The sequence below is a fragment of the Euprymna scolopes genome, chromosome 2 (genome assembly GCF_053919585.1).
Source record: "Euprymna scolopes isolate OS-2025 chromosome 2, ASM5391958v1, whole genome shotgun sequence".
Lineage (NCBI taxonomy): Eukaryota > Metazoa > Mollusca > Cephalopoda > Sepiida > Sepiolidae > Euprymna > Euprymna scolopes.
The window spans coordinates 72,021,463-72,049,127 of NC_136483.1; the positions used below are offsets into that span (position 1 = coordinate 72,021,463).

The following is a 27,665-nucleotide window of genomic DNA, read 5'->3' on the forward strand; positions in this document are numbered from 1 at the left end:
GACTCTAGCTATAATCCTTAAAATTAAATAACCTTCCTCCTTTTTTTTTTTTTTAAAATTAGAATTAAATGATTTGGTTTGTTTGTTTAATGGAATATCAACTATTTTCAAGTTATTCAATGGCAAATCCAATCACTTTGATAATAGGCTTCAAATATTTCTTCTGATAAACAATGATATCATAATATCAGTACATGTCTTATTAGGTTTTATATATATATATATATATATATATATATATATATATATATATATATAGTGTAATATATTTAAGATGCTGATATTTTAATGATTTTCTATTTGAATTTGTTGACCAGAGTAAATTCTATGATTGTGATGACAACTTAAATTTATTTTCTTGGAAATATTCCAAGAATGCAAAAAAAAAAAAAAAATGTATGACAGGAAAGTTATCATTTAAAGCTATATTTGGGAATCCCAAATATTAATTATTTTTTTGTGAACAAAATGTTATGACAAAATGGCACTCAAGTGCTAAATTAAACAGTTTTGTGAATGAAAGGAGTTAAACAAAATATTTATATCAACAATTTTACAGAGATGTAAAATATACTTTGAAAAATCAAAGTTTGTTGAGAAAGTTTAAAGTTCCTGAATAAGAAATAGACACAAGCATTAGAAAGTTTGTTTTAAAGTTCCGGTGTGTATGTGTTTACCTTCTGGGTGACCGAGTTGTAGCTTGAGAAAAAACTATCATGCTTAAAAGGGTTTCAGCTTGGGACACTCCAATCAATGTTTCTTTAATAGGCGGTTGTTGTTGCTGAGAGTTGAGGCCTGTCACAGGTGTCACCCAGAAAGAACTGATTTCATAGACAGGGTCACTTTTTTTTTTATAAGCTATGTCTACTACATAGCCTTGAGGCATCAACATCAAAGTGGGTCTATACTGTTTTGGATGACTGACGGCGGGAGGGGGATAAGTGACATTCGATAAGACACACAGACGCTTGATTAGCAACAGATTAAAGTTAGAGAAGGCATCCAGCTGTAAAACCTTGCTCTTCAATTCTCACTTGAAAATAAAAATGCTAAAATTCACATGTTCACCGGCCATTTTCACAGACTCAAATTATCTTTATGACATTTTATCACCTCACTGTGATAACTCATCTATCAATGTGACCCTATTTAAAAATATCAAAACAAGATATGCTGGGATAACATTTCTTAAATTGGAAATGTTTTTGAAATGTTCATAACTGAAAATCTGACTACCCTTTGAGGCGGTACGGGGTGGGGGTGAATATGACCATATATAATATACCTATTTACTATGCCTCCCCAGGGACAGAGTTAGACACCAGGGTCGTTTTTTAAGTGGAGAAAAGGTACAAAAATAAAAATTGTCTCAGTCGTGAAAGGTTTCTCCTCCACCGAAAGAGAACAAGAAATAGAAGTGCAGCATCTGAAGAACAGATACTACACTTTGATCTTGTCCCGAAGGCCAAGAAAAGCCATATTTTCATAATATAACCAGTGATTATATCCTATATATTAATTAATTTTTTATATTTTATAAGAGTTAAACGGTTTGATTTGGTTGTTTTGTTTATATCAACACTTTTTGGGTTATTTAATACTAAATCCAGTCATTTCGGTAAAAGTTTTTATGCTTCAAATTCTTTATATCTTTAAATATTTGTTCACAGAGTTTAGTTTGGTTGTTTTGTTTTACAGCATATCAACCCTTCCAGATTATTTCATGCTGAATCCAGTAATTTTGGTAGTTTTTATACTTCAAGTTTTTTTTATGTCTTTAAATATTTCTTCGTAGGTCAGCAAGGTATCTTAGTGTGGCAGAACCCGTCAATCAATTTGGTTGGTCTTAATTTTGCGATCGGGTTGATATGTCGCCTTTGTGGCTAGAAGGAAAGCAATTCCATGCACACAAAAAAAAGAAACAACTCGGTTCTCTATTCTACTGATTAAATTCAAAATAAGATATACAAATATATATAGTTATATACAATTGTCCATAGTTCAATGTTGATTTTGACAGACTCCATGGAGTCAAAATAGGTTAATTTCTCTCAGTATTGCGGTGGAATAATGCGGGAAGAGAGGGATGTGGCGACTCCTCAACTGTACTCGACTCTGCTTCAAACTTCAGCTCAACTCTCTGGTTTCGACTCTGGGACTCATTCATATACTCAGGGAAGGAGTGAGACCAGGGCCATTTCCTGGGCCAATCGTATCCAGTTACTTCACCCCCACAGGAGGTTCGTTCTTCCCCATGTGCACCTCTGGGTCGCAGACATTGTACTCAAACTATAAACATCCTTAATCTCGAATCCTGGGCCATTCCATTTTTGGAATACAATTTACAAAAAAGAATGATATTGTCAACGATTTCATAACAATGAAAATCACAATCCAATCTTTCTCTCAGCAAGGTCTTTTGCTGTTGCCCAGGCACACAAGTGATACTTAAGAATAAAAAGAAATCATATCTGCCCGGCTTCTCCAGCATTTCGGGAGTCTTGACCCCCCCCCCACTCTCTGTGGGGAGCCCAATCACCCCCCACACCTCCCGGGGACGGTCATGTCACAGTGTTTGGTTTGGTTTGGTTGTTTTGGAAAGAAAGTCATTCTTTATAAAGTTATATTTGAAAATCCAATAATAACTATTATTTTTTGAAGAAAAATAATAAAATGTCATTATTTCAATGTTATGTAATATTTAGAAAACTGAAACCGCATGTCAACCAAAATTTAATGAAAATATCAGAAGCATCCTGAAAAGATCCTAAAAATATAACCAATTATTTCAAAGGTTTATTGAATTTAGCATTTATTTATCTGAAGGGTAAATAAAGAAACAGTGAAGTATATCGATTTGAAGTTTGTAAACCAAAAAGTCACATTTTAATATTCAAAAAAGAGGAATAAATATTTATTTAAAATACAGGGTGGAATGATAAAATTGTCATCCTAGAAAAGACGATATGATTCCATTTCCGTTTGGTGAAAACCTTTTCTTTTTTTTTTGCAGACTATCTACTAGTTAGCCAGTTGTGTACAAATCACAAGGGCGATAGGAGCCTTCAATTGCATCTGAAAGTGACACAATGTTCAATGAGTGAGATCGGAGATGCGCCGCTGTACAACTCATGCTCTCTACTGATTCAAGTTATGACAACAGAACCATTGCCAGCACCCTCAAAATGCATCACTGGATTGCCACGAATAACACGGACGTGTCCAGGGTGATGAAAACAAAGTTTTCGGCCATGGTTATGGTTTTTGGTGTGTTTTCAAGTGAGGTTTTCAAAGTTGGCTTAAAAATCAACACCAAAGTGTACCTGTGCTGAAGAGTGTGGTGATCCCCTGGTACAATCAGGTGGCCACTGGCAGACTCTGGGCGTTGCAGCAGAATGGCACTGGCCCACAAGTCCAAAGAGACCCAAGCTTGGCTTCAGAAGGAGTGTTATGACTTTGTATCCTTCTCTCATTGACTCCCTCTCCTCCTCCGACCTGAATCCACTGGACTACTTTGTTTGGTCATACGTCGAGAACATCACCAACATGACCTTCCACAACACCAAAGCCAGCCTGATCACCGCCATCCACTGAGTATTCGCCAGGCTACTGCCGGCACTTGTGGAAAAGGCATGCTCCCAGTTAGCGACCTGTATCGAGGCAGTGATTGAAGCTAAAGCCGATTATATTAAATAGATGTCAGCTCTACTGTATAATCAAGTTTTTTTCAATAAAACTTACAGCTGTAGTGTTGTTTTCTTTAGGGCGACAAATTTATTGTTCTCACCTTGTGTTAATATTATTAATTTAATTACTCTTACTCTTTTTCATCCCAAACAAGGCATCTTGCCCTTTGATGTAAAGGGCTACTATTTGGGATAGTGTCTCTGGGAAAGTTGAGCAGCGAGATGTCTGTCCATGTTATATTTAAACATCTGCAGGTTAGTACAGTCAGAGAAGCAGGAAACAGGGAGAGGGAATTCCAAAGTCTAGCAGTTCAAGGAAAAACATTATTAGTGTAGAAGGCTTTCTGGTATCTAGGGACGTCAACAGTGAAGAGACGGGATTTTGCTGCTTGTCAGGTTAGTCAGGGAGGGTATGCATGTCGAAAGGGCACAAATGCTATGAATTCAGAGCACATTTCATTAAACTACTGGTAAAACAGGCACAGGATGCAACATTGCAGTGATGAGACAGGGGTTGGAGCTTGGCCAATAGTGCGAGATCTATTAGATTTTAAACTCTTTCAATTTAAATATATTTTGCCTAAATTTTGAAAAAATAAATATAAGGGGTAAGAACAATATTTCTTCTCATATATTTTACGGAAACTGTATTTTATACATAATTTCATTCTAAAATGGATAAGTATCGAAAATTTCATGAAAATCTGACCATTAGTTGATTTTTGTGAGATTTATTAAACATGGGTATGTTTTCACATTCGGAATGTTTACTATGTGGGAAGGTTATTTTAAAGCGTCAATTATGTAAACACAATATTTGTCTCACATTTTCATTATTTTCGTGCGCTGAAAACTTTTTTAAAATTATTACTAGTTTATTTTACCCTTCTTTAAATGGTACAAAAGTTATATTGATAATATTAATTTATCATAAAGTTACATTGTGTTACACATAGTGTGTGTATGTGTGGGGGTAAATCTGTGTCTTGCATTTGAGGTACCTACCAGATTTAATACTTTAAACTAAGAAATTGCCTCCCCTCACCCGCAAAAACAATGAGCATTCTGAACCAGTGACGTGCAGAGAACTTTTTTCAAGGCAGATGAATTTAATTAAAAAAAAAACATGAAATAGTAATGAACGTGTCGCGGTTTCAATATCACCACCTCCATTTTTCCTTCTTTCTCCATCCCCAGTTTTCTTCGCCTTCTCTTAAAGGACGAGATTGGCTAATGCGAGCTAATGTATGAACAATATCTGGTTTCAGTGAATACATTCACCTTCCCTTTCTTTTCACCATCGATTTTGCTATGCATGTTGGAATTCAAATATATCAAACAAAACAGGCAATTGACCTTTTACTTTTAGATGAAATTAATTTAAATGGAATCAACAAACTCCCAATCTACTTTTGATTGCATAAATTTCGTTCTGGAATTAATTAGAGTCGTTTGTTTGTCTTATTGAGAGCAACACCACAAACATCATGCTGGCCAAATGAATACAGCTTATTTCAGCCCGGTCAGGCAGTTTTGCCCAGCCTCCGCAGGGGCTGGCCATGAATCTCAAAGTGTAGTATATGTTCTAGCAGATGCTGCAATCAAAGACCATATGTGGGGGCAGCCCCACATATAAGACCTTGGTCAATGTAGGGGCAATCCTTCATGCCAATTGTCACTATCCAGCTCCCCTACTCCCCAGGGAGCTGGTCCCTATTTCCCCTTCACTCCACACATTAAAAATCGGCCTTGTACCTAATTTGCTCGGCGGGGAAGCAAATAAATACCAACCCCACATATAAGACCATTGCTTTTGAGCAATCAGTTATTGTTCACTGTAGGGGAAACCCTTCATACCAATTGCCACTATCCAGTTCCCCCTTGGAGGAAGTGGTCCACCTCCCCCTTCACTCTCCACATTAAAAAACGGCCTTGTGTCTAATTTGCTGAGTGGAGAAGCAAATAAATACCGGCAGTTTCGGCCGGGCGCCAGACCCGGCCGGAGGAGTAGGAGGAGGCTCCCGAAACGATGACTGACGCTACCAGTCACGTCAACCAAACCCACCAGCTGAAGGATTCCCAGCAACACCAGTCGTCTCAGCAGCAGTTCAAACAGCCCTTATCAGGGCTAATAAGTTTTTCTACTAATGCAATTCACTACTGCTTGCCTCCTGAGACCCACCAGCAGCAAACTCCCAGATTCCAGCAGTTCCAGCTCACTTCAGCGGTTTCCTGCTCATTCCTGCAGCCTTTCCAGCCCTTGGTACCTCCAGCGCCTCCAACTTACTCCTGCAACCTTGTTCCTCTGGCTTGCAACCTCTCTTGCACCTTGCACCGCTGGTCTGCTACCTCGCTCGTACCTTGTTCCTCTGTCCTACAACCTCGCTTGCACCTGGTTCCCTACTGACCGTCTGTTCCTTAACACTGATTCTCCGTTCTCAGTGTCGACCGTTCCTTAACACTGATCCTCCATTCTCAGTGTCGACCGTTCCTTAACACTGATCCTCCATTCTCAGTGTCGACCGTTCCTTAACACTGATCCTCCATTCTCAGTGTCAACCGTTCCTTAACACTGATCCCTCTGTTCTCAGTGTCATCCGTTCCTTAACACTGACCCTCGCGTTCTCAGTGTCCACCGGCCGTTCCAGATTGCCCTGACAGTCCAGCCAATCGTTTCAGACCCAGCGAGCAACCCTGAACCATGCTATGTCTAGAGTACCTGTTCCAGACTTCCAGACCTTGGCCTCCAGTGAAGTGCGACTTTCCGGACAACCAGCATGCAGATCATACGATTTTTTGCTTCTTTTACAAATAAAAGACGAACCCTCGTCTTTAACCAAACAACCTGTGGCTGTCATTCTCCTTTGCCTTTTTGTTGTTTACTTTTTGCTCGTGTCTACCTTGTTAGTTGTTGGGTCGATTGTCTCCGGACGACCGGCCCCGAAACAAATGTGTCTCGGTGAAGCACAGACCTATAACATATTCCTCTGGAAAGGCCAATTTAAAACAGGAGTAAAAGGGGCAGGTGCTTGGGCACCTGTAGCACCCTCCCTCTGCACATCCCTGCTCTGAACTGGCTTAGAACTAGGACAAAATTGTCTCATACGAACGACGAACAGATACTACTTTGGTTTTTACAACAAAAGTATAAGCCTTATCTGAATAGTTACTCTCGATGATCGTGCTATAGAAAATCTTCAATTCCCTGAAAGTCTTTTTTTGTTATATATAAATAAATAAATAAATAAAAAACGATGTGACCTCAATTCCGAAGACTTTCCTCGTCCTTTTTTTTTTTTTTTTACAAAACTACTATAATTTTTAATAAAAAATAAAAACACGATTACTCATGTAGAGACAGTACCATGCTGAAATAATAAAAACCTATTCTTAACATGGAAAAGAAAGGCTATCTGGCGCTGTTTCATAATTTGTCATTATTTTGAGGGAGACAACCCTCTTTTACTAAGAGATTCCATATTATTTTACTTCAAGGCCTGTCTCACGTTCGTATAGAAAAATATTTTTTGTTTTGTAGATTCCGGTGTGCTTTAAAAGAATATGATAACTGTTTCCGTCGCAAATTTACTGTTTGCACGATATTAACCCCTGAACCCTGGGACTATTTTCCGCCATTTTCACTACACACGAGTGTGTGGTAGCATAAACAAATGCTGTTAAATGTGCATTCGCATACCAAATTGCCTTCTCACTTTGGCGGACAATTTAAAATTAGATAAAAAAACAAGTAGTTTTCCAGATATTAAGCAATGTAATTCTATGTTATCAGTGGTGGCTATTTCTGTATGCGCAAACGCGAGTATATTTTTAATGTGCTTGCGTGTACAGAAATGGCCACCACTGATAACATATGGAATTACATTGCTTGCTATCTGGAAAACTACTTGTTTGCGGCAAAAATATGTGCGTGCTCATGTGTATAGAAATGGTCACCACTGATAACATAAGGAATTATGTTTCTTGATATCCGGAAAGCTACTTGTTTGCAGCAAAATATGTGCGTGCTTATACATACAGAAATGGTCACCACTGATAACATAAGGAATTACATGTATCTGAATACAGATTTTTCTTTATTTTTGTTTTTCAATTTCCTCATGTCTTTATTGAAAGGTGAAAGCAGGAAAAAAAAAAACAATATTTTAGCCAATAAACAAACAAAAAAAATACCGCCTCACTAGGTGGCCAGAAAGTGGGTGCTCACTTTAAGTTAAATTTCCATGGAAAAGTGATCATCCACTTTTTGAAAAAATGATTCCTTTATATCAGGAAAACTATTTCTCTGCGACGGAAACGGTTAGCAGGTTCGTTTTTAGCACTCCGAAATCTCTCTCTCTCTCTCTCTCTATATATATATATATATATATATATATATATAAGAACGTGAGGCGAGGCGGGCCTTAAAGTAAAAGTTTACCCTTTTTAAAACATTTTGCGACTTTCAAATCGTAAACCGTTTCAGACACTTCCGGCACTCATTCAAGAATCTCCGCTGCTACTTGAACTGACTCGAAAATACTGAACTGTTTTGGACATCTATTCAATACAATAATAAAAACTTGCGTATCAATTCGAAAGACATTCATACACGCATGCGTTACTATATGGAAAAATGCGCGCATGAAAAGTAATATTCTTAAGATTTTATTAAACCTGGAAAAGTAAAGGACAAGAAATTCAACCTGGAAAAGTAAAGAACAAGATATTCTAGTAAAGTAAAAAATAAGAATTTTTTAGACTTAAAATATTGCAGCTAAAAATTAATAATTTTATTATATCATAATTAGGATCATGTAATTCATTTTTATGTAAATTATAAAATTTTTATGTAAATTATAAAATTATTAATTCCATCTACTAACTAACTAATGAATTAATTTTATTCAAACAATTTTCACTACATAAATATATGCAAATAATAGGGGGGAAATAAGTTCAATCCAGCGACTGACACCCTTTCTAACTCAAGAATAAACAACAACATATGCAAATAATAAATAAAATATTTATCAATATTCAAATTTTATTTTTAGCTGCAATATTTTAAGTCTAAAAAATTCTTATTTTTTACTTTACTAGAATATCTTGTTCTTTACTTTTCCAGGTTGAATTTCTTGTCCTTTACTTTTCCAGGTTTAATAAAATCTTAAGAATATTACTTTTCATGCGCGCATTTTTCCATATAATCCATGATTTTTCCAGGCATTGCTATTGTATTACGGTAACATATAACATTTTCAATTTAATTTCGAATCACAGTAGTTGTTATGAAATGACTACATTTTTCATCAAATGTGATAACGAAAAATTTGAGTTCATTCAAATATGTATATCATAGAATTCACTAATATTTTTAATCGATAAATTCACCATTTTTTGCTATAAAATCATAAGGAGAGTTAAAAAAAAATTAGTTATTAAAAAAAAAAGTTCGGTTTTTTTAATTATAAAAAAAACGATACACGGGATTGAACCTAAAATCTTTCCACCAACCCCCGGTACTCTAAGCATTACGCTAACATGTCATATTGGCAAAATCGCAGTAAAAAATATCTATATACAAAAAAAAGTTATGCAAATTAAAAAAAAGCGTTAGTCACTTATGTACTTACTCTCCTGTTTGTGAACCCACATATTTTGTTGTAACTTTTTTTCTACTGAACCAATTTTCGAAATTTTTTTTCAAAATGTAGCTAATGAGGGGTTCTATCCAACTATGTAACCTGTTTGAAATTTGGTTGCGAACGGAATTAGTGCTGGGGTTTGAATGTGTCTCGATTCATTCAATTTCGGACTTAAGCATATATTCAACCACTACCGTGGTTGAATGATAAACACTTTGCGAACCTAACAAGTATTCAAGTTTTGACGTAGCGAAAAAATAATAATAATAATAAATAACACAATCAATAAACTTAAAGAAAAATTAAAATAATTAAAAAAAAAAGATTATTATGTTCACTTTTACCTGTATGCACCAATTGCCTGGGGAGCTTTCACAGTGTTGATAACACGTTTACATATACCGGCCATCTTTTCAGATTGTTTTGTTCGCAGTGGGCAAGAAGTAACACGCGAAAACTCTGCGAGAAAAGGTCACCACAAACTGACGACAACGAGAAAAAGAAACTTGCGCGAATTCAACAGCCAATCATTGGGCAACTATAAAGGGGGCGTGGTTTCTACTTTTTTACACGAAGTCAGACTTTCTGTTTTTGTTTGTTTGTTTGTTTTGTTGCTTGCTTGTTTGGTTGTTTTTGTTTTGTTTTTTGTTTTTTATACCATGAAGTTAACATATTTATTAAAAAAAACAAATGTTGTGGAGAAAGTTTGTTTCGTTTATTGATATTGAATAATAAAATAATCAAATTGAATCCTGTAAAATAAATAAATTCGTAAGGATATTACCCAGACCATTTATTTGTTAACTATTTTTATTTCATGGTTGTGTGCCCACCCCCCTCTGTACTCATTCGAATCGCTATTTGTAGATATACATTTTTCGTATGTTATAACAGATATTTGCTGTATGTCTGTAACCGAAACTGAGAAGATTTGATTTGTTCATCAAATTTTCTCGCGAGGGAACAAGAAATGGAAGTAAAAGCGAAAAGGCAAAGCAGAAAAAAAAAAAAAAAAAAAAAAAAGAGCAAATAAAAAATAGATCCGGAAAGTAAATTAAGTTCAAATTTTAATAAAGGAATAAACCATTGCTTTTGTTTCCAAAAAGCAAGGGTTAAAATTAACCAACATCAAAATTTGACACGGTGATGGGATGGGAGCATAGATCGACGTTCCTTTCCTTAAAAAAAAAAAAAAAAAAAATATCCGTATATAGCAACAACTCAGGAAAAATTCTAAAACTCAAAATAATAAATTTTATTTAACCAGAAGTAGTTTATTTTTTTTATATATGAGAGATGTATAAATATGTATTCAATCCTGTATGTTCGTGATCTTCCATGAACATGAAATTAATAGGATTAAAGTCCATGAATAAAGCAAGGAATTGTGCATTTTTATAAGACGAAAGTCCAGAATTATAATCCAAGTGAAAAAATAATATTTGTATAATTGTAAGGGTATTGGCTGGAAATCTATCTTTCATGACTGAGGAAATCCTCTGTGACTGAGGAAATCCTCTGTGACTGAGGAAATTGTTATTGTCAACATATTTTATGAAGACACAGCAAATGAAGATATACCATGAAGGTAAGAGTTTTGCGAAGAAAAAAAATGAATTCTTTGTTGTTTGCGTGAGCTTCATTCGTAAAGGATTGAGTAATTTATCCGTTGTAGCTTGAGCTTGGTATTCTTTGCGGTGCAATTTTGCGTCTTTTAGACAGAGTCAGACTTGTGTGATAATCACGGGCAACGGCAAAGTAACTTGCGGAAACACTGTCTGGAACAGATTTGTTTTTGGCATGTCAAGCCTTTCATAGTGATTTTCTAGAATGTTCCGTTTATATGCACGAATAGACAAAAATATAGTCTCTTGGATTTGTGTGTAAGAAGTTGCATCACAATCACGATTCTATGTGCTGATAGAATTGTGTGGGTGAACAGTGACAAAACCAAATTGCTCCTAAAATAAATAAATTCCGGACGAATACATTCGTCTGATTATGTGTCAAAATATTAGATTTAGCTGGCCATACAAATAGGTAATAATTACGAAAATAAAATTTTTAAAAACATACATAAAAAGAGGGGTCTAATTAAGAGACAATTCTTGAAAAGAGGTTTTTCGACTCAAATGACAAAGTTAACTTTTATCACTCAAAACGATAACGACAAAGTTTTCTTAAGTATTTAAATGTCCACTTCTCAGTCTTCCTCTTTCTTTTAAAAGACGAAAGTACAATTTATTGGGCTTTCTTGCTCAAAACGTAATATATAAAACTTTTTTTATTGCTTTGGGTTTAAATTATTTTTCTTTATTAAAGTCTTGTCCTGGTCTCATGTTATTGTTTCTTTGCTTACAATTAGAATGTAGCAAATGCAAATATGCCGTCGGCAGAAATTCGATACTCACGTCATGACCACGTGTACTAAAAATAGCAAAGACTTCTCAGACAACAAAGTAAAACACAAAACTCAAGTTTTTGTAACAAAACAAAATAAGACTTTAATTTTGTATGAAAAATAAAATATATACAGCCAATAAACGTTGTATACCTTTTTGCCTGTAAGAACTCAGCCAAAATTAAGTAAAGTCATTCATTTGTTTATCAAGCCTGTTGACAAGCATGAACAGCTCTCCATTAAACAAGTGACTTCAGCAGCAAATTGGAAGTTTGGCCCGAGAGTTCAGAACACTCCTATCCCAACTTGACTCTCATCAAGTTGGCGTTCCCAGTTGCCATGGGAACCAGGGGCAGCAGCAGCAGTACCCAAACAGCCCTTTTCAGAGCTAACTACCACAAACTAATAATGCAATTCACCACTTTACTGCCGCCTGCCTTCTGGAACTTTGCCTCCCAACCTGCCACTCCAATACCCACACCTGCTTCAATTCTGGCTCACTTCAAGCAACTCCAGCTCATTCCTGCAGCTTCCAGCGAATCCAGCTTACTCCTGAAGCTTCCAGTGACTCTAGCTATTTCCTGAAGATTCCAGTGACTGCAGGTCATTCCTGCAGATTCTAGTGACTCCAGCTTACTCCTGCAGCAACTCCAGTGCTTCCAGCTCACTCCACTGACTCCAGCTCATTCCTGCATCTTCCAGCGACTGAACCCCTTGCCCACTCCTACACCTCCAGCACTTTCAGCTTTCAGCTCCTGTGGCCCTTGATGTTTAGCTACCAGCCACGATTCTTGTTGACATCCAGATACCAGTTCCAGTGCCTTCTGATGTCCTGCTACCAGTTTCAGTGTCTACTAACACCCGGTGCCTACTGACATTCAGCTACCTGTACTAGTGCCCATTGATGTCCAGCTACTTGTTTCAGCACCAGACTCCGTCTATACAACTCATGTCATCCTACTTCCAGGATACAATAATTTCAACACAGCGAGATGCCTGTTCTCACTCCATCTCATCCTGATACACGATCTCCATTGCCATTCATTTTACCTTTTCTTAAGACATAATATATCATTGTTTTCAACATATGTGTTTGCCATCCTTCTTTGCTATTGCGATCACTTTCCTTGCCTTGTGTCTATTTTATTAGTTGTACGGTCGATTGGTGCCTTCACAATTCTTTTGAATGAAAAGGGAATTTCTTTTCCTTCAAGTCTCTTCTTTTCAAATACCTGGAAACAACCGAACCTTGTTTGTTCGTTCTTCTTCTGGACGGTTGACAACATTAATGTGAAAGAGTAAAAAAAAAAAAAAAAAAAAAAAAAGCAAAAACAACCGTTTCTTCAATGGTAATTCTGGATCAAATAGTTAACTTTCTCAAATTAACACAAAATTTATTAAACTCTCTTGCTCTAGTATTCTTTATCCTTATGAAGGGAAGCACACAGTCTTTTCACACAAGCATGTACTCGTTGCACTTGTGCGTTATCGCTAGTGAGTGATCAAGAAATAATTAATAAAAGTCTTTTTTACACATGTGCTAATCTGGTTTTCATTCTTTGATCGTCGCTTTCCCATGTGTGGCCATATAGCTGTCTTGTTGTATTGTCTTGTGACTGCTGATCAGCTGTTTATTTCAGGCAAATAAAACTCACATATGGAAACACAATAAAGACTTGTTGTCAGTTTCAAAGGTTTTATTGGAGAAATAAAAGTCGTTCATGATTGGAGAAACTAAAAAGGGGCTACAATTAATTCCTTTTTATTTAATTTTCTTACTTAACCTTAAAAATGGTCAACGAATGGACAGTCTTAAGCAAATATTCACTTAGACCATTGATGGTATATCTGGTCTAGCTATTTCCTCATCACAAACTGCCTCAAAACTCTGCCCCCAACAGGTGATCCAATTTCTAATATAATATCATCGACACTTGCTTCTTGCATGTTTGGTCTAAGGAGCTAACTCTTAACCTCTTTTGCATCACTCATGCTAGGTGCACTGGGTCTATTTCCATTTGCAACCATGTTGTCTTGACATGTACTTAATTTAACATTCTCGAAATTCATACTAGTTAACATAATCTTTACTTACTGCTGTAGGGTCCCAATATATAACACTACAGATTTAACATTTGTTTTACATGCTGGCATGTGTTGAATTTTTTTTTTTTTTAGAAGTTTACTTTCAAACTAACCCATATCTGGACAGGTCTTTATACCTGATTCTTTCAAATCTATTCTTGTCACTTCCTCTCATGTTTTACTTGACCTTCCCTACCAACTAACCCTGCTGCCTCAACTTTTTTACATCTACTAACACAAAAACTCTCATTCATTCTTTCAATGTGACCAAACCAACAAAGTCTACTATTCTGCACACATCTTATACTGTCCAGATTTAATCTTCCCCTAAAATCATCAGATCTAAGCCTGCCTTTAAGACTCATATTATACATCCATCATATCATTCTCATATCATTTCTCTCCATGCAACACATTTCTACAACCGTCATTGTTCTGGTTTTATTTCCATATATTATCACTCTGCTTACACATACCTGATAGTGACAGTGTAGTAGTTTTTATTACAAATGGCAAGAGTTGCTGACAACTTAAGTGTACCAAGTTCGAATCCAGTCTGTTCCACAAAAACACTTTCTCTTAAGGATGTTGGCAACCTTCACGTGGTGCCTCTCTTAAGTACCCAATGTCTTTCTAGAAAGAAAGAAGATATTGGGGAAATGAACGCCAACAATAATTATCTGATTCATATGAAATTAATGACTGATACTCAACGACAACAACAGCAGCAGCAGCTGTCATTGACAATGTTTGAAATAACTGCTTGATGTGTAAGTTTGCCACAGATTGGAGTAAACATATAATTTGATTTCTGATTTACCCAAACAAAAACAATCTCTAATGTGAGCAGCATACTGGTTTCGGAAGTTATTTAAGCGAGTTAATCTCCACTATTTTCTTTCTTTAGCTGCAAGAAGACACAGCCGTGTAACCAAGGCCTGTCACTCAGTTCAACCACCAAACCTCTCGGGACACAAATCAACCCATCATTAGCCATGAGCTATTGGCATCAACAAGAAGGTTTCAATATTGAAGATGGTGACTTGCTGCACATGGACTTACTGCCAATACTATTCGATGCACAGGCTTATTTCAAAACAATAGCAAGAACTATTCCCCAGAACTGCTAGACTTTGGAACTCCCTTCCGGATCCCTGCTTTCCCAACTGTACTGACATGCAGAAGTTCAAGTGTAATGTGAACAGACATCTTGCTGCTCAACTCCCTACATAGTATCCCTGCAACTTATGGGCTAAATAGTAGCCCCCTATATGAAAGTGGCACTGTGCTTTGTGTGAGGTGAAAATGGAAAAAAAAAACCCTGAACTCTGCCAACCTTACATATCATGTCTCTATTATTATCTATGTATGTACAAAATTTTAATAACATTCTCCTATGAGCTCTCAACATCTTTTCCTCATATAAACTGATGGGCTTGTTCTCTATCAATAACACCTTTTCTATTATTACATGTTTAATGAAGATAGGCCAATAAAGTTTATATGAATGTTAGAATGTAATTTTGTCTTTAATTTATATTTTGGTGATGCCGATGCACCATTAATTTTATAGTAGCACTCTGTTGGTTAATAATAGAAGTTCTCTGAACTCCCAACTTTTACAATCACACCAGCAACCAGTTCTTCCCTGGATTTCAATGTTATCACTTAGGTAATAAAACTACTGAACAACCTTATTAGCATCGTTATCCAAATATACCTCCTCCACATTTGAGTTCTCATCCATTTCCATTCAGTCTCCTTTGCACAGAAACTTGTTACCATCTTTCAATATACCTGTAATTACGTTTCTGAATTTTTGAGATGTAAATTGGTTGTTTGTATTATTTGGATTCTTTGGGCTACTGTTCTCATCTTGAGTGTCATTTTCACAACGTTTTGGTCGATGTAAGGTCAGAGGTTACATCGACCAAATCATTATAAAAATGACACTCAAGATGAGGACAATAGTCCGGAGAATCCAAATGATATGAATACTTGTAAGATGCTTTTGTAACGAGGAGTTTTTTTTTCGGGGTGAGGGTGCTGGCCCCATGCCCAACTACCCCAGAAGGTACATACAGTGCTTTGCCTTCCCAAATCGTCACCCATCTGGTACTGGCCAGGCTCAACGTTGCTTAACTTCGGTGATCTGGTGAGAACTGGTGTGTCAACATCATTGTGTCGTACAGTGATAGATTGGAACTGTTATTTTTATCTATAGCATGTTATGTTGTTTAGTAGATTTAATGAAAAGTCGAAACAACATGATGATTTTTTTATTTAAAATGTAGATTTTATGATGATATTAGATATTTGCATTGGGATGAACTTATATTCTTATCTGAATCTCTCAACAACCACCACTCTGGTCTCCTCAAATGATGTGCTAATCGAATTTGTTCAGGACTTCAAACATTTAGAAGGATTCACTAATTCATGGTTATGATATGAATACAAATATTGAACAGGTATCTCCAATGACTTGCACTAGATAGGTCCAAAATTGATAAACTAGCTTGAGTGGTGGCTGGGGGGATTTCCTAACAATGGAACTAGCTAAGGGAAATCTGTGGTGTAAATTTATTACTAGGGTCAAGTAGGTAGGGTTAGGTCAAAGAAAGTATCTAAGAAAGCTGGAAACTTTGATGTACATAAGATCTTTGTTGCAGTTTGGATAGACACATTCAGAAAGTATAGGTTCACGAGTTTAGTTAAAAAGGAAAACAAGAAAAGAGAGCCTCATCTTAACATTAAAAAAAACAACAACTTTATTTGTCATTTTCGTTAGAAGCGTGTATATGAAAGAGAAACAGGTTGTTCTTGTGTGTAAGGAAAAATTGAATATTATACCGGCTTGTTGAAGAAGAGAATAGTTCAGTGTCCACTTGTTGTAGTCAGCAGTAGTCAGGACTAAGGATTAGACAGTCCTGTAACGTTGATTAGATAGGCCGGTTAATGGAGAAAGAAAGAGGAAAGTGTTCATGTGTATCGTGTTGTAGGAGCGGGGGGGGGCAAAAGATTAGAGTTCCATGGTAGGTAAGAGAGTACATGTGTGGAGATAGCCATGTTGCCTTGTGGTACTCACATTAGCCTGAGGCTAAAGGGCCTAGGCGGTGTCTGCTGCCAGTAGAAGCCAGGGAGAAAGAGAGAGAACTTGTTGCCAGTTTCACGTTTTATACACTCGGTCATGTGATTGAGAGCTGGCTTGTGATTGGACAAGCCAGGAAGACAGTAGATTTAAAATCTCGAGCCGCGAGATTTAGCCCCTGCCTGTCATTTTAGCAATTTTCGACTGCTACAGGAGATTTACAAGGGATGTCAAGAAGAAACAGAAGACATGAAAAATTATTAATAAAACATTAAAATTTGCCCCTTTACACCGTCGGTTTTTAATAGTGGAAAAATCCCAGTTCTCCTAAACAGATCACTCTACCTCGGGATAGAAAATTATAATTGCCTCTGTCTAGAAGGATTTTTTCTCTGACTGAGATGCTACACTTTCATTCCAGCCAGGAAGCAGTATTCCTATTTACTTGCCTCCCCATGTTGTACACAATGTCGGTTTTTAATATGGGGGAAATCTAGCTCTGGATTAAGATAAAAATGAAAATTGCCTCAGTCTAGAAGGATTTTTGCTAACATTTTTCTCCTTAGCCGAAAATGATAATATTCATAAAAAGAAAACAGCATTATTGTAATAGTTCAGGTTGTTTAAAAAATAGGATCCGAACACGAGAAAATGAACGAAATTTTAAAATTCATCAGCCAGCCAATTAAGCAATAATTATTGTTTAAGTATATATATATTTGTTAATATTATGAATATTTATTCAAAATGCGTCGTCAAAAGAAAACATTGTTTTGAAAATATCTCTATGCATTATCCTGGCTTCTTGTATTTTGGGTTCTTTTCGTTTCGTTTCGTCATTTTGTATTGACAGACAATCATCTTCCATTTCGCTTGTGTACTTGAAAAAAACCTTGCGTCCTCGCCGAACGCTCACCATCGAAATGGGTTTCCTCGGTCAAATATACACAACTCTTTTTCGACGAACCTCGACATTTGCTCTGACCATCATCACTGGAGCTTTTCTATTTGAACGGATCATAGACGAAGGTGGGGATTATGTATTTCATCGGATGAATGAAGGGGTAAGTTACGGTTCACGTAATCAGTGAATAAATCACCATCATATTCATTCTTTTCTTTCCCTCGTGAATTTTCTCCTTCATCGAATATTAACACATGACTTTTAATCTTTGTTGATAAAAAAATAAATAAATAAAAATGAAATATTTCTAATCTTTATCCGTAAATCCGTATCATTCACTGAAATGAAGGTTAATTTGACAAAACCACATCTAGAGGAACCGTAAATTCTCAAGGTCAATAATAATTTGTAGAACTAGAAGTTACCCTCTTTTATTTATTTTATGTCATTTTCTTCACTATACATATATATTTTTTGTTTAAATTATTTTTTATTTTTCAAAAACAAAAGTTACAAAATTTATGTCGCAATAATGGAATAATCAAATGGCACCAATCTCTCGGTTTTCATAAAGTATACTTTACGAAGTCCACGCTACTTTCTTTGGCCACTTCAAAGGTGACTGACTTTGTCTTAAGTGTGAGGGGTTATCTGTACGATTCAAGTTTCCACTTCACTTCCGATTGCTGCTTCATTTTTAATTTTTTACGGTATCTTTTGCTTACTAAATTGCTAAATCATAGTATAGAATAGTTAAAGGAAGCCCCCCCCCCACATACACACCTTCCCATATTAACAAGGGCTTATCCAATAAATAACCTTCTTTTAAAAAGCCATTCTTAACTTGGGCAGGGCAAGCGGAAGTGAAGTGGAAATTTGAATCGTATCTCTTCTGACTTTGGCCAGAGAAGGTGCTTGTTACGATAGTCGACGGATCGATTTTTTGGTAAAATTTTAGAAAAAGCGTGTACTCGAATTAAGTAGAAAACAAAATATTTTTCTTGTAGATTTCGGTTTTAGATTTATTTTATTTTTTTATGCTTAAAACAAGCGAAAACAGTACTTATGTCGAAAATCGTAAATATCCAAAAATTACGAAAATTCATCGAGTAGAACAACTATTTTAGTAAAAAAGAAAAAAAAGTGGTGAACCTGGATAAGAATTAGGGTTTGTATTACTGTACACATAGATTCGAAAAAGTTGTCAAAAAACAAATATATAACAAATATTATCAAAGGCAAGATAAGTTACTTTTCTACCAAACTGGATACATTTTTTTTGTTTTGTTTTTATTCAATGTAACATGTTTATTCAGCTCGAAAAACATGCAGTATTTATCGATGTATTGGAAAATTTAAAATGGCGCCCGACACTCTCTTTAACATGGTAAGTTTGGGAAAAGGTGTTATAAATAATAAACTAGACAAAATACTATTAAAAACCCGCCGAATATATGTTAACATATGTCACGGTAACATATATTGAGCGAGTTTCCAACAGTATTTTGTATAGTTTATTATTTATAACATCTTTTCCTGAACTTACCGTGTTAGAGAGTGTCGGGCGCCATTTTGAATTTTCCAATTCATCGCCGATGTACATCGGTAAACACTGCATGCTTTTCGAGCTGAATAAACATGTTACATTGAATAAAAACACGAAAAATATATCCAGTTAGGTAGAAAAGTAACTTATCTTGCCTTTGATAATATTTATTTATTATATATTTGTTTTTTGACAACTTTTTCGAATGTATGTGTACAGTAATACAAACCCATGCTGGGTTTTGGTTTTACGGTTGTTTTAAAAATGGAATGGAAATTTAAATTTCGTTCCATTTAAATCTTTTTTTAATTGGCTTTCAGAATAGACACTTCAACCTCCCCATATTAAGAATGGCTTTCAGAATATACCTCCGACCTTGTCAGCATACCCGAAAACCCATAAAACTAGAAGTTGACAACTTGACATGTCGAATGTGGACAGCAAGTTGTACGTTGAGCACATGCGCAATTTCAAAGAGGAAAACTGAATGAAATTTAAATTCCCGTTCCAGTTTTAAAACAACCCTAGATCAGCGTTTGCCGCAAGTTTTACCAAAAATCGAAGGGTTTGTATTACGGGCTGAATAAACATTTTACATTAAATAAAAACACTAAAATAATATACAGTTAAGTAGTGTGAGATTTCTCTCACAAGGTTTTTGCCCCTGGCAGAATGGAAGAAAACAAAACAGAAATTACAACAAGCTCACCTTAAAACTTCAACATAAATTTTATTAAAGTAAAAAAGCTCCAAGTTGCAAAAGATGCTTCATCTTGGCTATCTGCCACTTTGGACTGGTAATATTCCCAAAGGGAATAATAGTTCGTCTTCGATAAAGGCTGGGTAGAATTCCCGCTGACGAAGTAGTGCGCAGATTGGATATGTTGAGGTGACTTCCACGTCGAACTGCTAGCTGGGCATACACAAGGAGTCCTTATAGAATCTGTCCAATGGCAGGTCAAACAGTAGACTTTAAATTCGTCTTAACAGCCATTAAATTGAAGCACAAATGTGCAAATATAAATTCACCCTACTTAAGGGCATTGGTAATTGTAATGATAAAGTTCCGCTCCACATTTTGGCATTTGAAACGTCTCGAAGCAGCAAAGTATTTTCGCTGCCTCGATTCGAGTGGGAAATCCAGTTTTTCCAACTCTAGGTCTGCTCAGATTCTTATCTCAAAAGGGAATTTGGTGCCGAGAACATTCTCGGCAGTTAGTTGTAACATGCAATTTCATTGGTTAAAATAAATCCGTGGGCGGAGAAACCGTCCAATAAAAAAGCTTGCTTATTTCTGCAGAATTTCTTACAGTAGAAAAGTAACTTATCTTTGATAACATTTATTTGTTTTTTGACAACTTTTTTGAATCTATGTGTACAGTAATACAACCCTGGGCACTTGATGACGAATATGGACCCTGCGTAAACGTTTGCTTTTTAAGAACTGCTCCCTTACGGCACCTGCGCATAAGGTTTTCATTTGTCTATTTAGCCATGAAAAACTTTTTCAGGCCAAATAAAAAAAAATGAAAAGTATAAATTAAATTTACTCAAAGAAAAAAGTCAAAACAGAAAATACGCTCGATTAAAAGAAAAAAAGTGAAATTGTGAAATGAAATGAAATAGCGCACGAAAAAAGTTTTAAAAATTTAGTTTTGTCCGATATAAGTTAGCTGTTGATTCCAATTTGTACTTGGCGTAATTCAATGGATAAATGACCTAATGAAAATCTTCTGCGCATGTGTCGTAAGGGAGCAGTTCTTGGAAAGCAAACGTTTGCGCAGGGTCCATTTCGTCATCAAGTATCCAGGGTCCACACTGGTCATCAAGTACCCAGGGTCCACACTGGTCATCAAGTACCCATACCCGTGTTTACCAATGTATTTGAAACTCCGAACACGTTAAGTTTGGGAAAATAAGTTAAAATTGAAAAAACTATTCAAAATACTGTTAGGAACTCGCTCAATATATGTTACCGTGACATAGGCTGACATATATTCGGTGGGTTTCTAATAGTATTTTGTATAGTCTTTTAGTTTTAACTCATTTTCCCCAAACTTAATGTGTTTAACACAGTCCGCTGCCATTTGTATTTTTCAAATACATACAACACTGTATGTTTCTTAACATGGGAAAGTTGAGGGTGTTTATTCCGAATTCTTGGGAGGGGGAGGGGTTCTGCCCAAAAATTTGTCTATGTCTAGCGGAAATGCCAAAATAATGAATTTCAAGTAAAACAAATGGTACCTACATAATTGTCATCTCACAAATAGTAACATGTCCGAAAATTATGAAAAACGATGGCATATAAAAAGAATTATTAATGAAAAATAGTTTCAATAAGGGTAAAATGCTCAATAAGATTACACGCTGGGTCGGACATAACGGGTCACATGACGTAAGCAAAAGAAGTACTTTAGTTAGGACTATTTAGAAAACAAAAATAAAAATATCATATATATATATATACTATAACATATTTACATAATTTGTGAATATTTTTAAAAATAACATTTTTGACTGTTTGAATTTTGAATTTTTTTTTTTTTTTTTTTTTTAATATAAAAAATAACTGATTGAATTTATGAGAAATTGAAAATTTAATTACCTCTCCTGTTAACTCTCCAATTCAAATTGGGAGATTTTTCTTTTTTTTCATTAATAATTATTTTTCTACCTCCCCGTTTTCCGTAATTTATGGATATGTTACTATTTGAGACATAGGTACCAATTGTTTTATTTAAAATTCAATATTTTTTAGCTATTATAATATAAAAACAAATAATTTTCTACTCGAATTTTCATAATTTTTTAATATATTACTATTTTCGACATAAGTACTGTTGTTTTTGCTTAAAACCACTTTTTTTTTTTTTTTTTTAAATCGATCTGTCGATTCTATCTTAATAAGCACTGAGAAGAAATATCGACTGAAATACACGAATGAGACCCCAGTTAGGAAATATGCATCGGCTTCGATGTTGTGAGCAGCGCACTCCAGAGAGTGTTCATTAATCTGAAAAGAAAAAGAATTTTTATGTGTGTGACCTTGTTTTTTTTTTTTTTGTTTTTTTTATTTTGACTTGAACTTTGCGCTTTTCGGATTATTTCATGTTTTTTTTTTTTGGCTGGATATTATATTATTATTTGTAGTTGCATAAAAAAAAATGGTACTTATGCAAAAGGAAAGGTGCTTTTACAGAATTTGAACTGAACAAAACCCAACGAGGTTGATGAAAATAGACAAGACTGCAGCTATCTTGATTGGAAATTTAAAAACCGTAAAGAGTTAATGTTTGAGATGAAATCCAAAGCATTTTAAATTTCATAAAAACACCAAAAAATTATGCATCTAGGTTGAAAAGTAACCTTTTTTTCACTATGGTAACATTGATTTGATTAAAAAAAATTTTTTAACCGAATTTTCAAATCGCTGCAGATTGTAAAACATACCCAAAATTAATTAATTAATTCCCACGTTTAAGGTACGTTTAAAAATAATAATGGCAGATCAATGGATCGTGAAAGTAAATGTTTTATGTAATGTAATATGTTATTAATTTAGACATGACAATCAAGTAAATGACATCATTTTTAGTTGAAATTCAATTTTTCGATTTTCGTTATTGCAAATAAGCACCTAAACCTGAAATTTTCAGATAATTTAATTTCATTAATAAATCTGAAGACTTTTAAATATAAAAACAATTGGTTTAAAATTTGCAGAAGTCTCGTTCAGTGGACATTATATGCATTAACCACAAAATAAAAATTGGCTCAATCTTGAAGAATTTCTTTCATTGACCAAGAAAATATCAAGTTGTAATATTAAAATTTGATCTTAGCCAAATGGCTATACTGGCAACAGATATAGGGGAGCTAACTCTAGTATCTCCATGTTTTAGAAATATATACAAATTGTTTTTTGGTTTTTTTTACTATCACACACATCCTAGTTACTTAACCAGATTCTACTTTTTGTGACTATATTTAAATAGCTCTGAAAAATATCTGCTTTTAAAGTGTGTGGAGGGGGGGGGACATTCTCCTATATAAATTTAATGTAAAATGTGCATCCACTTCCCAACCAGTTGACAGCAATATGGAGATGTGAAATTATTTCTTTTTTCTACAATAAAATAAATTGCAGAAACAATATTTAAGCATACTTTTTTTCCCCGTGCTAAAAGAAAATGTGTGTGTGTAAGGGTGGATTCTTCCTTGGGACTAATTTCAAATAGGTATCTATATATTGACAATCATGACCTAAGGTGTTTTGACTACAAATGGAGAAAGCCAAAGCAATTCCAACTTTTCGCATTTTTGCAGAAAGTGTAAACAATGCAAGGGAAATGATTCAGTTTGTATAAGAATTTCGTTTTTTAAGAATTTGAAATGCTGAAAAAAGTGTGCAACTTATGCGATGTGTTAAATTTGTTAAAACTGTCTTCAACAGTAAAATAAATAATGTTACTATTTCTAAATTTCTGATACCAGATTTCGCAGATAATATGTTTTTAAGTGTACATTTTCTTTTGGATCCGAGTTATATATACTGAACCCTAAGCAGCACTCATTCTAGGCAGGTTGAACCGACTTCCTCCAAAAGCAATATCAATTTCACAAGCAGTCCCCAGTAGTTTGCATATCTCTGTTAAAGGAGATGGTGATGTTAGGTTCTTGCAGTTCTAGCAGTGTTGTCAACATCCTCCTACATACAGTGCATCAGGGTTGAAGATATCAAAATTTTAATCTTGATGAAGGAGACAACAATGATTTTAACTTTAATTATATTTTATTTACTTAAATATTTGGATTTCCATTTTCCTTTAAGAGTTGCTTTTGCTGGACAATCAACCACAAGGATTTTACCCTTTTTTTTATATCTGAACTTTACATTTTTCCTCATTAAGATTTTATCAGCAACTGATTATTGGTCCCTCAATTTATCGGAGAAGGACCTATGTTTTCAGCGGTATCTGTGTGTCCATTATTCTGGGCGATTGCCAGATAACCGTCCATTAGTTTTTTTTTTTCATTGAAATTTTGCCACAAATTGTATTTCATTAAATAAATGTGCACAGTAGAAACTTTTTTTTTTTTTTTTTTTTTTGTTTTGTGAAAATTCCTGTTGTATCTCCAGGGGCTCAAAAGGGCTCAAAAATACCCCAAAATGGCCAAAAATGACACGTTTTGCTCCATAACTTTTGATCTATCCATTAGATTTTTCTGAAACTTAGCCAAAATGTGGAACCCATTGTTCTTAATATAAATCCAGTATGGGTGACCCTGGCAAAATTCTGGTTCACATCCCCGGGGATTTTTAGTGCTAAAAACGCCACTTTTTGTGGCTCTTTTTTTTTTTTTCATATTTCTCAACAAAAACTTTATATATCTGACTATATAATGGTTTTTCACGGTGGTCAACTCAAATATGTGTTAAGGCCTGAAACTGCATCGTTATCAATTTACACTAGGATTCAGCATCCCTAGGAGCTCAAAAGAGGTCAAAAATACCTCAAAATGGCCAAAAAGTGTCATTTTTGGCCCATAGCATTTGATCCATCTATTAAATCTTCCTGAAATTTTGCCAAAATGTGGAGGCCATTGTTCCTAATATAAATTCAGCATGGGTGACCCTGGCAAGATTCTGGTTCGCATCTCTCTGGGACTTTTAGGGCTAAAAAAACATGCCTTTTTTTAGCTCTTTTTCATATTACTCAAAAACTTGATATGTATGTCTATATAGTGGTTTTTCATGGTGCTGAATTCAAATATACATGTTTTCAGGCGTGAAACTGCACTGTTTGTGCATTTTTACTGGGATTCAGCATTCCCAGGAGCTCAAAAGGGGTCACAAATGCCCCAAAATTGTAAAAAAATGACATTTTTTTTTACCCCATCCATTAGATTTTTCTAAAACTTTGCAAAAATGTGAAAACAACGTTGTCCCTTCATACTTCTCACATTCATCATTTTTTCACTATTTTTTTATGGCATCCTCTTACATGCAGCACCAGAGGGAGATCACGCACGCACACACAGCTTGTTCACCTTCAAAACTATTCTGTCACATGATTAAATTAACCAATCAGATTCACTTTTATATTCTTTTCCTCTGGAAAAATCTGTGACTTCTTCCACATGAATGTTAACATTTGAAACAAACTTTGGTAACCTTATATCTTGCAATTGAAAAAATTATATTTTCTATGATTGATTGCAATAAACATAAATCCTAGAATAGAATAACTTTATCGATTTTTTTTTTTTTTTTTTTTTTTTTTTAATTTAACTGGAGAAAGAAAAAAGAAAGTTGGGTATGTCCTTTAAGGTTTTATTTGCATACCTTGCTATGGGCATAAGTAAATGTCTTTTGGGTTATAGCTAACATAAGCGCCTGATTTCTATGACTTCATGATTTGAGGCTTATTTGATATTTTTTTTTTTTTTTTTTTTTTTTTTTTTCAGAAATTATGGCACCAAATACAGCACAAATATGTACCAAAAGAAGATGAGGATGAATGAAAGCTGTATTAGGAGTTCCCAACTGATGTGTTCAATGGATTCTGGTGTCGAGATGAACAACATTTATTAATATCAAATTGTTTGGTATTAAAATTATTCACCAAAAATAAAAACAATGTAGAAAGTCATCAGTAAAACTTGCTTTATTTAATAAATTTGATGTAATTATTTCATTTGTTTTTATGATTTTAGTTTTTTGTAATGAATCTAAAACATCTGATCAGATTTGATGTTTCTTTCAAAATCTTACTATTTCTCTCATAGAAACCTATAACCTTATGTATTGAATCAATCTTACTTATATATCTACAAAAGTGTGTGTGAGAGAGAGAGAAGACTTCTCAACAAATTTTTGATCTACAGACTTGAAATTTGGTATATAGGGCATTCACACTATGGAAAACTTTTTAATCGATTTTCATTAAAAAAAAAAAAAAGGGCCGCTAAGGGGTCAAAATTGAAAAAATAGCTACATAAGAAGTGGTCATCGGATTTTTATCCGTTTGTCAACTGTTTCACAAATGCACATGCATGAATAGTTGACGGCAGATTCCTTATGTTAAGAATAAGGAGGTTTGAAAACACTTTTTAAGGATCGTGCCAAGCTGACCTAATGGTTATCATACTTGACTCACTGTCATTAAGTTTTGGATCTTTGAGTATTTTTTTTTTTTTTTTTTACTTACAAGAAGTGAATTGTTTAGAAAAAAAAAACAATACTCACATGCACGTCTTTTTTACTTTATTTTTTAAAGAAATTTAATGCTACGTTTAATACCTACAGTATTTTTGTTTATAATAAATAAGAATTCTGCATTAATTAAAATATAATATTTATGCATATTTTACAAAAAATATAATGAACAAGTCTGGCAGAAACAAAAAAAAATTGAATAAAATCAGGAGTTATAAACTGAAAGGTCAAATCATAATGTAATCGGACTAATTATTTACATAAGAAGTTTCAGCATTCATCATATTCAGTTTAAAAGCAATTTTTATATGCTGATATGTTGAACAGCTTTTAGAAATTGACTTCCAAACTAACCTATCTCTGACCAGGTCTTTATTTATCCTTTTTCTTAATTCCATTATTATCACTTCCTCTCATACTTTCCTTGCTCTTTCTCTGCTATCTCAATCTTTCTACATCTTTAGCACAAGAACTCTCACCCATTCTTTAACGTGGTCATACCATCAAAGACAATTCTTTGGTACGCATCTCCCTATACTGTTGAGATTTAACCTTCCTCTGGGGTCATAAAATCTAAGCCTATTATTAAGACTCGCATTATGTATCCATCGTAGCATTCTCATACTTTTTTTTTATGTAACGCATGTCCTCAACCCTTATCAGCTTTCACTTCCATACATCACACTGCATACACATTCTTTCTCTTGGTCAAAAGTGATAACGTTCTGCTAATTAGTAATAACAAAAGTTCACTGAACTTCATCCACTCCTAATTCTTGCAATCACACTAGGACCTGTTTTTTCCCTGTGCACTAAAACTTTTGAACCACCTCAATAGTATCAATCTTCAAATATACTTTCTCTACATCTGAAGTCTCATCTCTGTTTGTTGTCTTATACTTCTTGCATACAAGCTGGTTATCATCTCTCAAACTTGCCTGTAATTCCACTGCACTTGTGTACCCAATAATTACAAGTACCACAGAAATTGAGTTCTAACCAACTGTTGTCACAGACTTGACTTTTTTCTTTCTGAGGGCGTACCTACACCACTACTGATCATCAACTTGGTCCTGGTACCATTT

At 34.8% G+C, this 27,665-nt stretch overlaps 2 protein-coding genes across 2 annotated transcripts in view; one reads left to right on the forward strand and one right to left on the reverse strand.

Annotated features, from left to right (window-relative positions):
• LOC145292201 (2-iminobutanoate/2-iminopropanoate deaminase-like) overlaps window positions 1–9,834 on the reverse strand; it is a 30,885-nt gene extending 21,051 nt beyond the window's left edge. The window contains exon 1 of the mRNA XM_080138515.1: window positions 9,676–9,834. Coding sequence (XP_079994641.1) covers window positions 9,676–9,740 — 65 coding nt within the window. The 5' untranslated portion in view covers window positions 9,741–9,834. The remainder of the gene's footprint in view (window positions 1–9,675) is intronic.
• A 7,930-nt stretch (window positions 9,835–17,764) lies between these two features.
• Window positions 17,765–26,059, forward strand: LOC145292209 (cytochrome b-c1 complex subunit 9-like). Its single transcript, XM_080138525.1, has 2 exons — window positions 17,765–17,972; window positions 25,830–26,059. The coding sequence occupies exons 1-2, from the start codon at window positions 17,832–17,834 to the stop codon at window positions 25,884–25,886; spliced, it is 198 nt and encodes a 65-aa protein (XP_079994651.1). The 5' UTR covers window positions 17,765–17,831; the 3' UTR covers window positions 25,887–26,059.
• Window positions 26,060–27,665: the final 1,606 nt, after the last annotated feature.

Excerpts from the sequence above, each read along its gene's own strand:
- LOC145292209 (XM_080138525.1), top strand. The coding sequence starts at position 17,832 with ATGGGTTTCCTCGGTCAAATATACACAACTCTTTTTCGACGAACCTCG. Across the intron at positions 17,973-25,829 it reads TTCATCGGATGAATGAAGGG|AAATTATGGCACCAAATACA; the intron begins GTAAGTTACGGT and ends TTTTTTTTTCAG.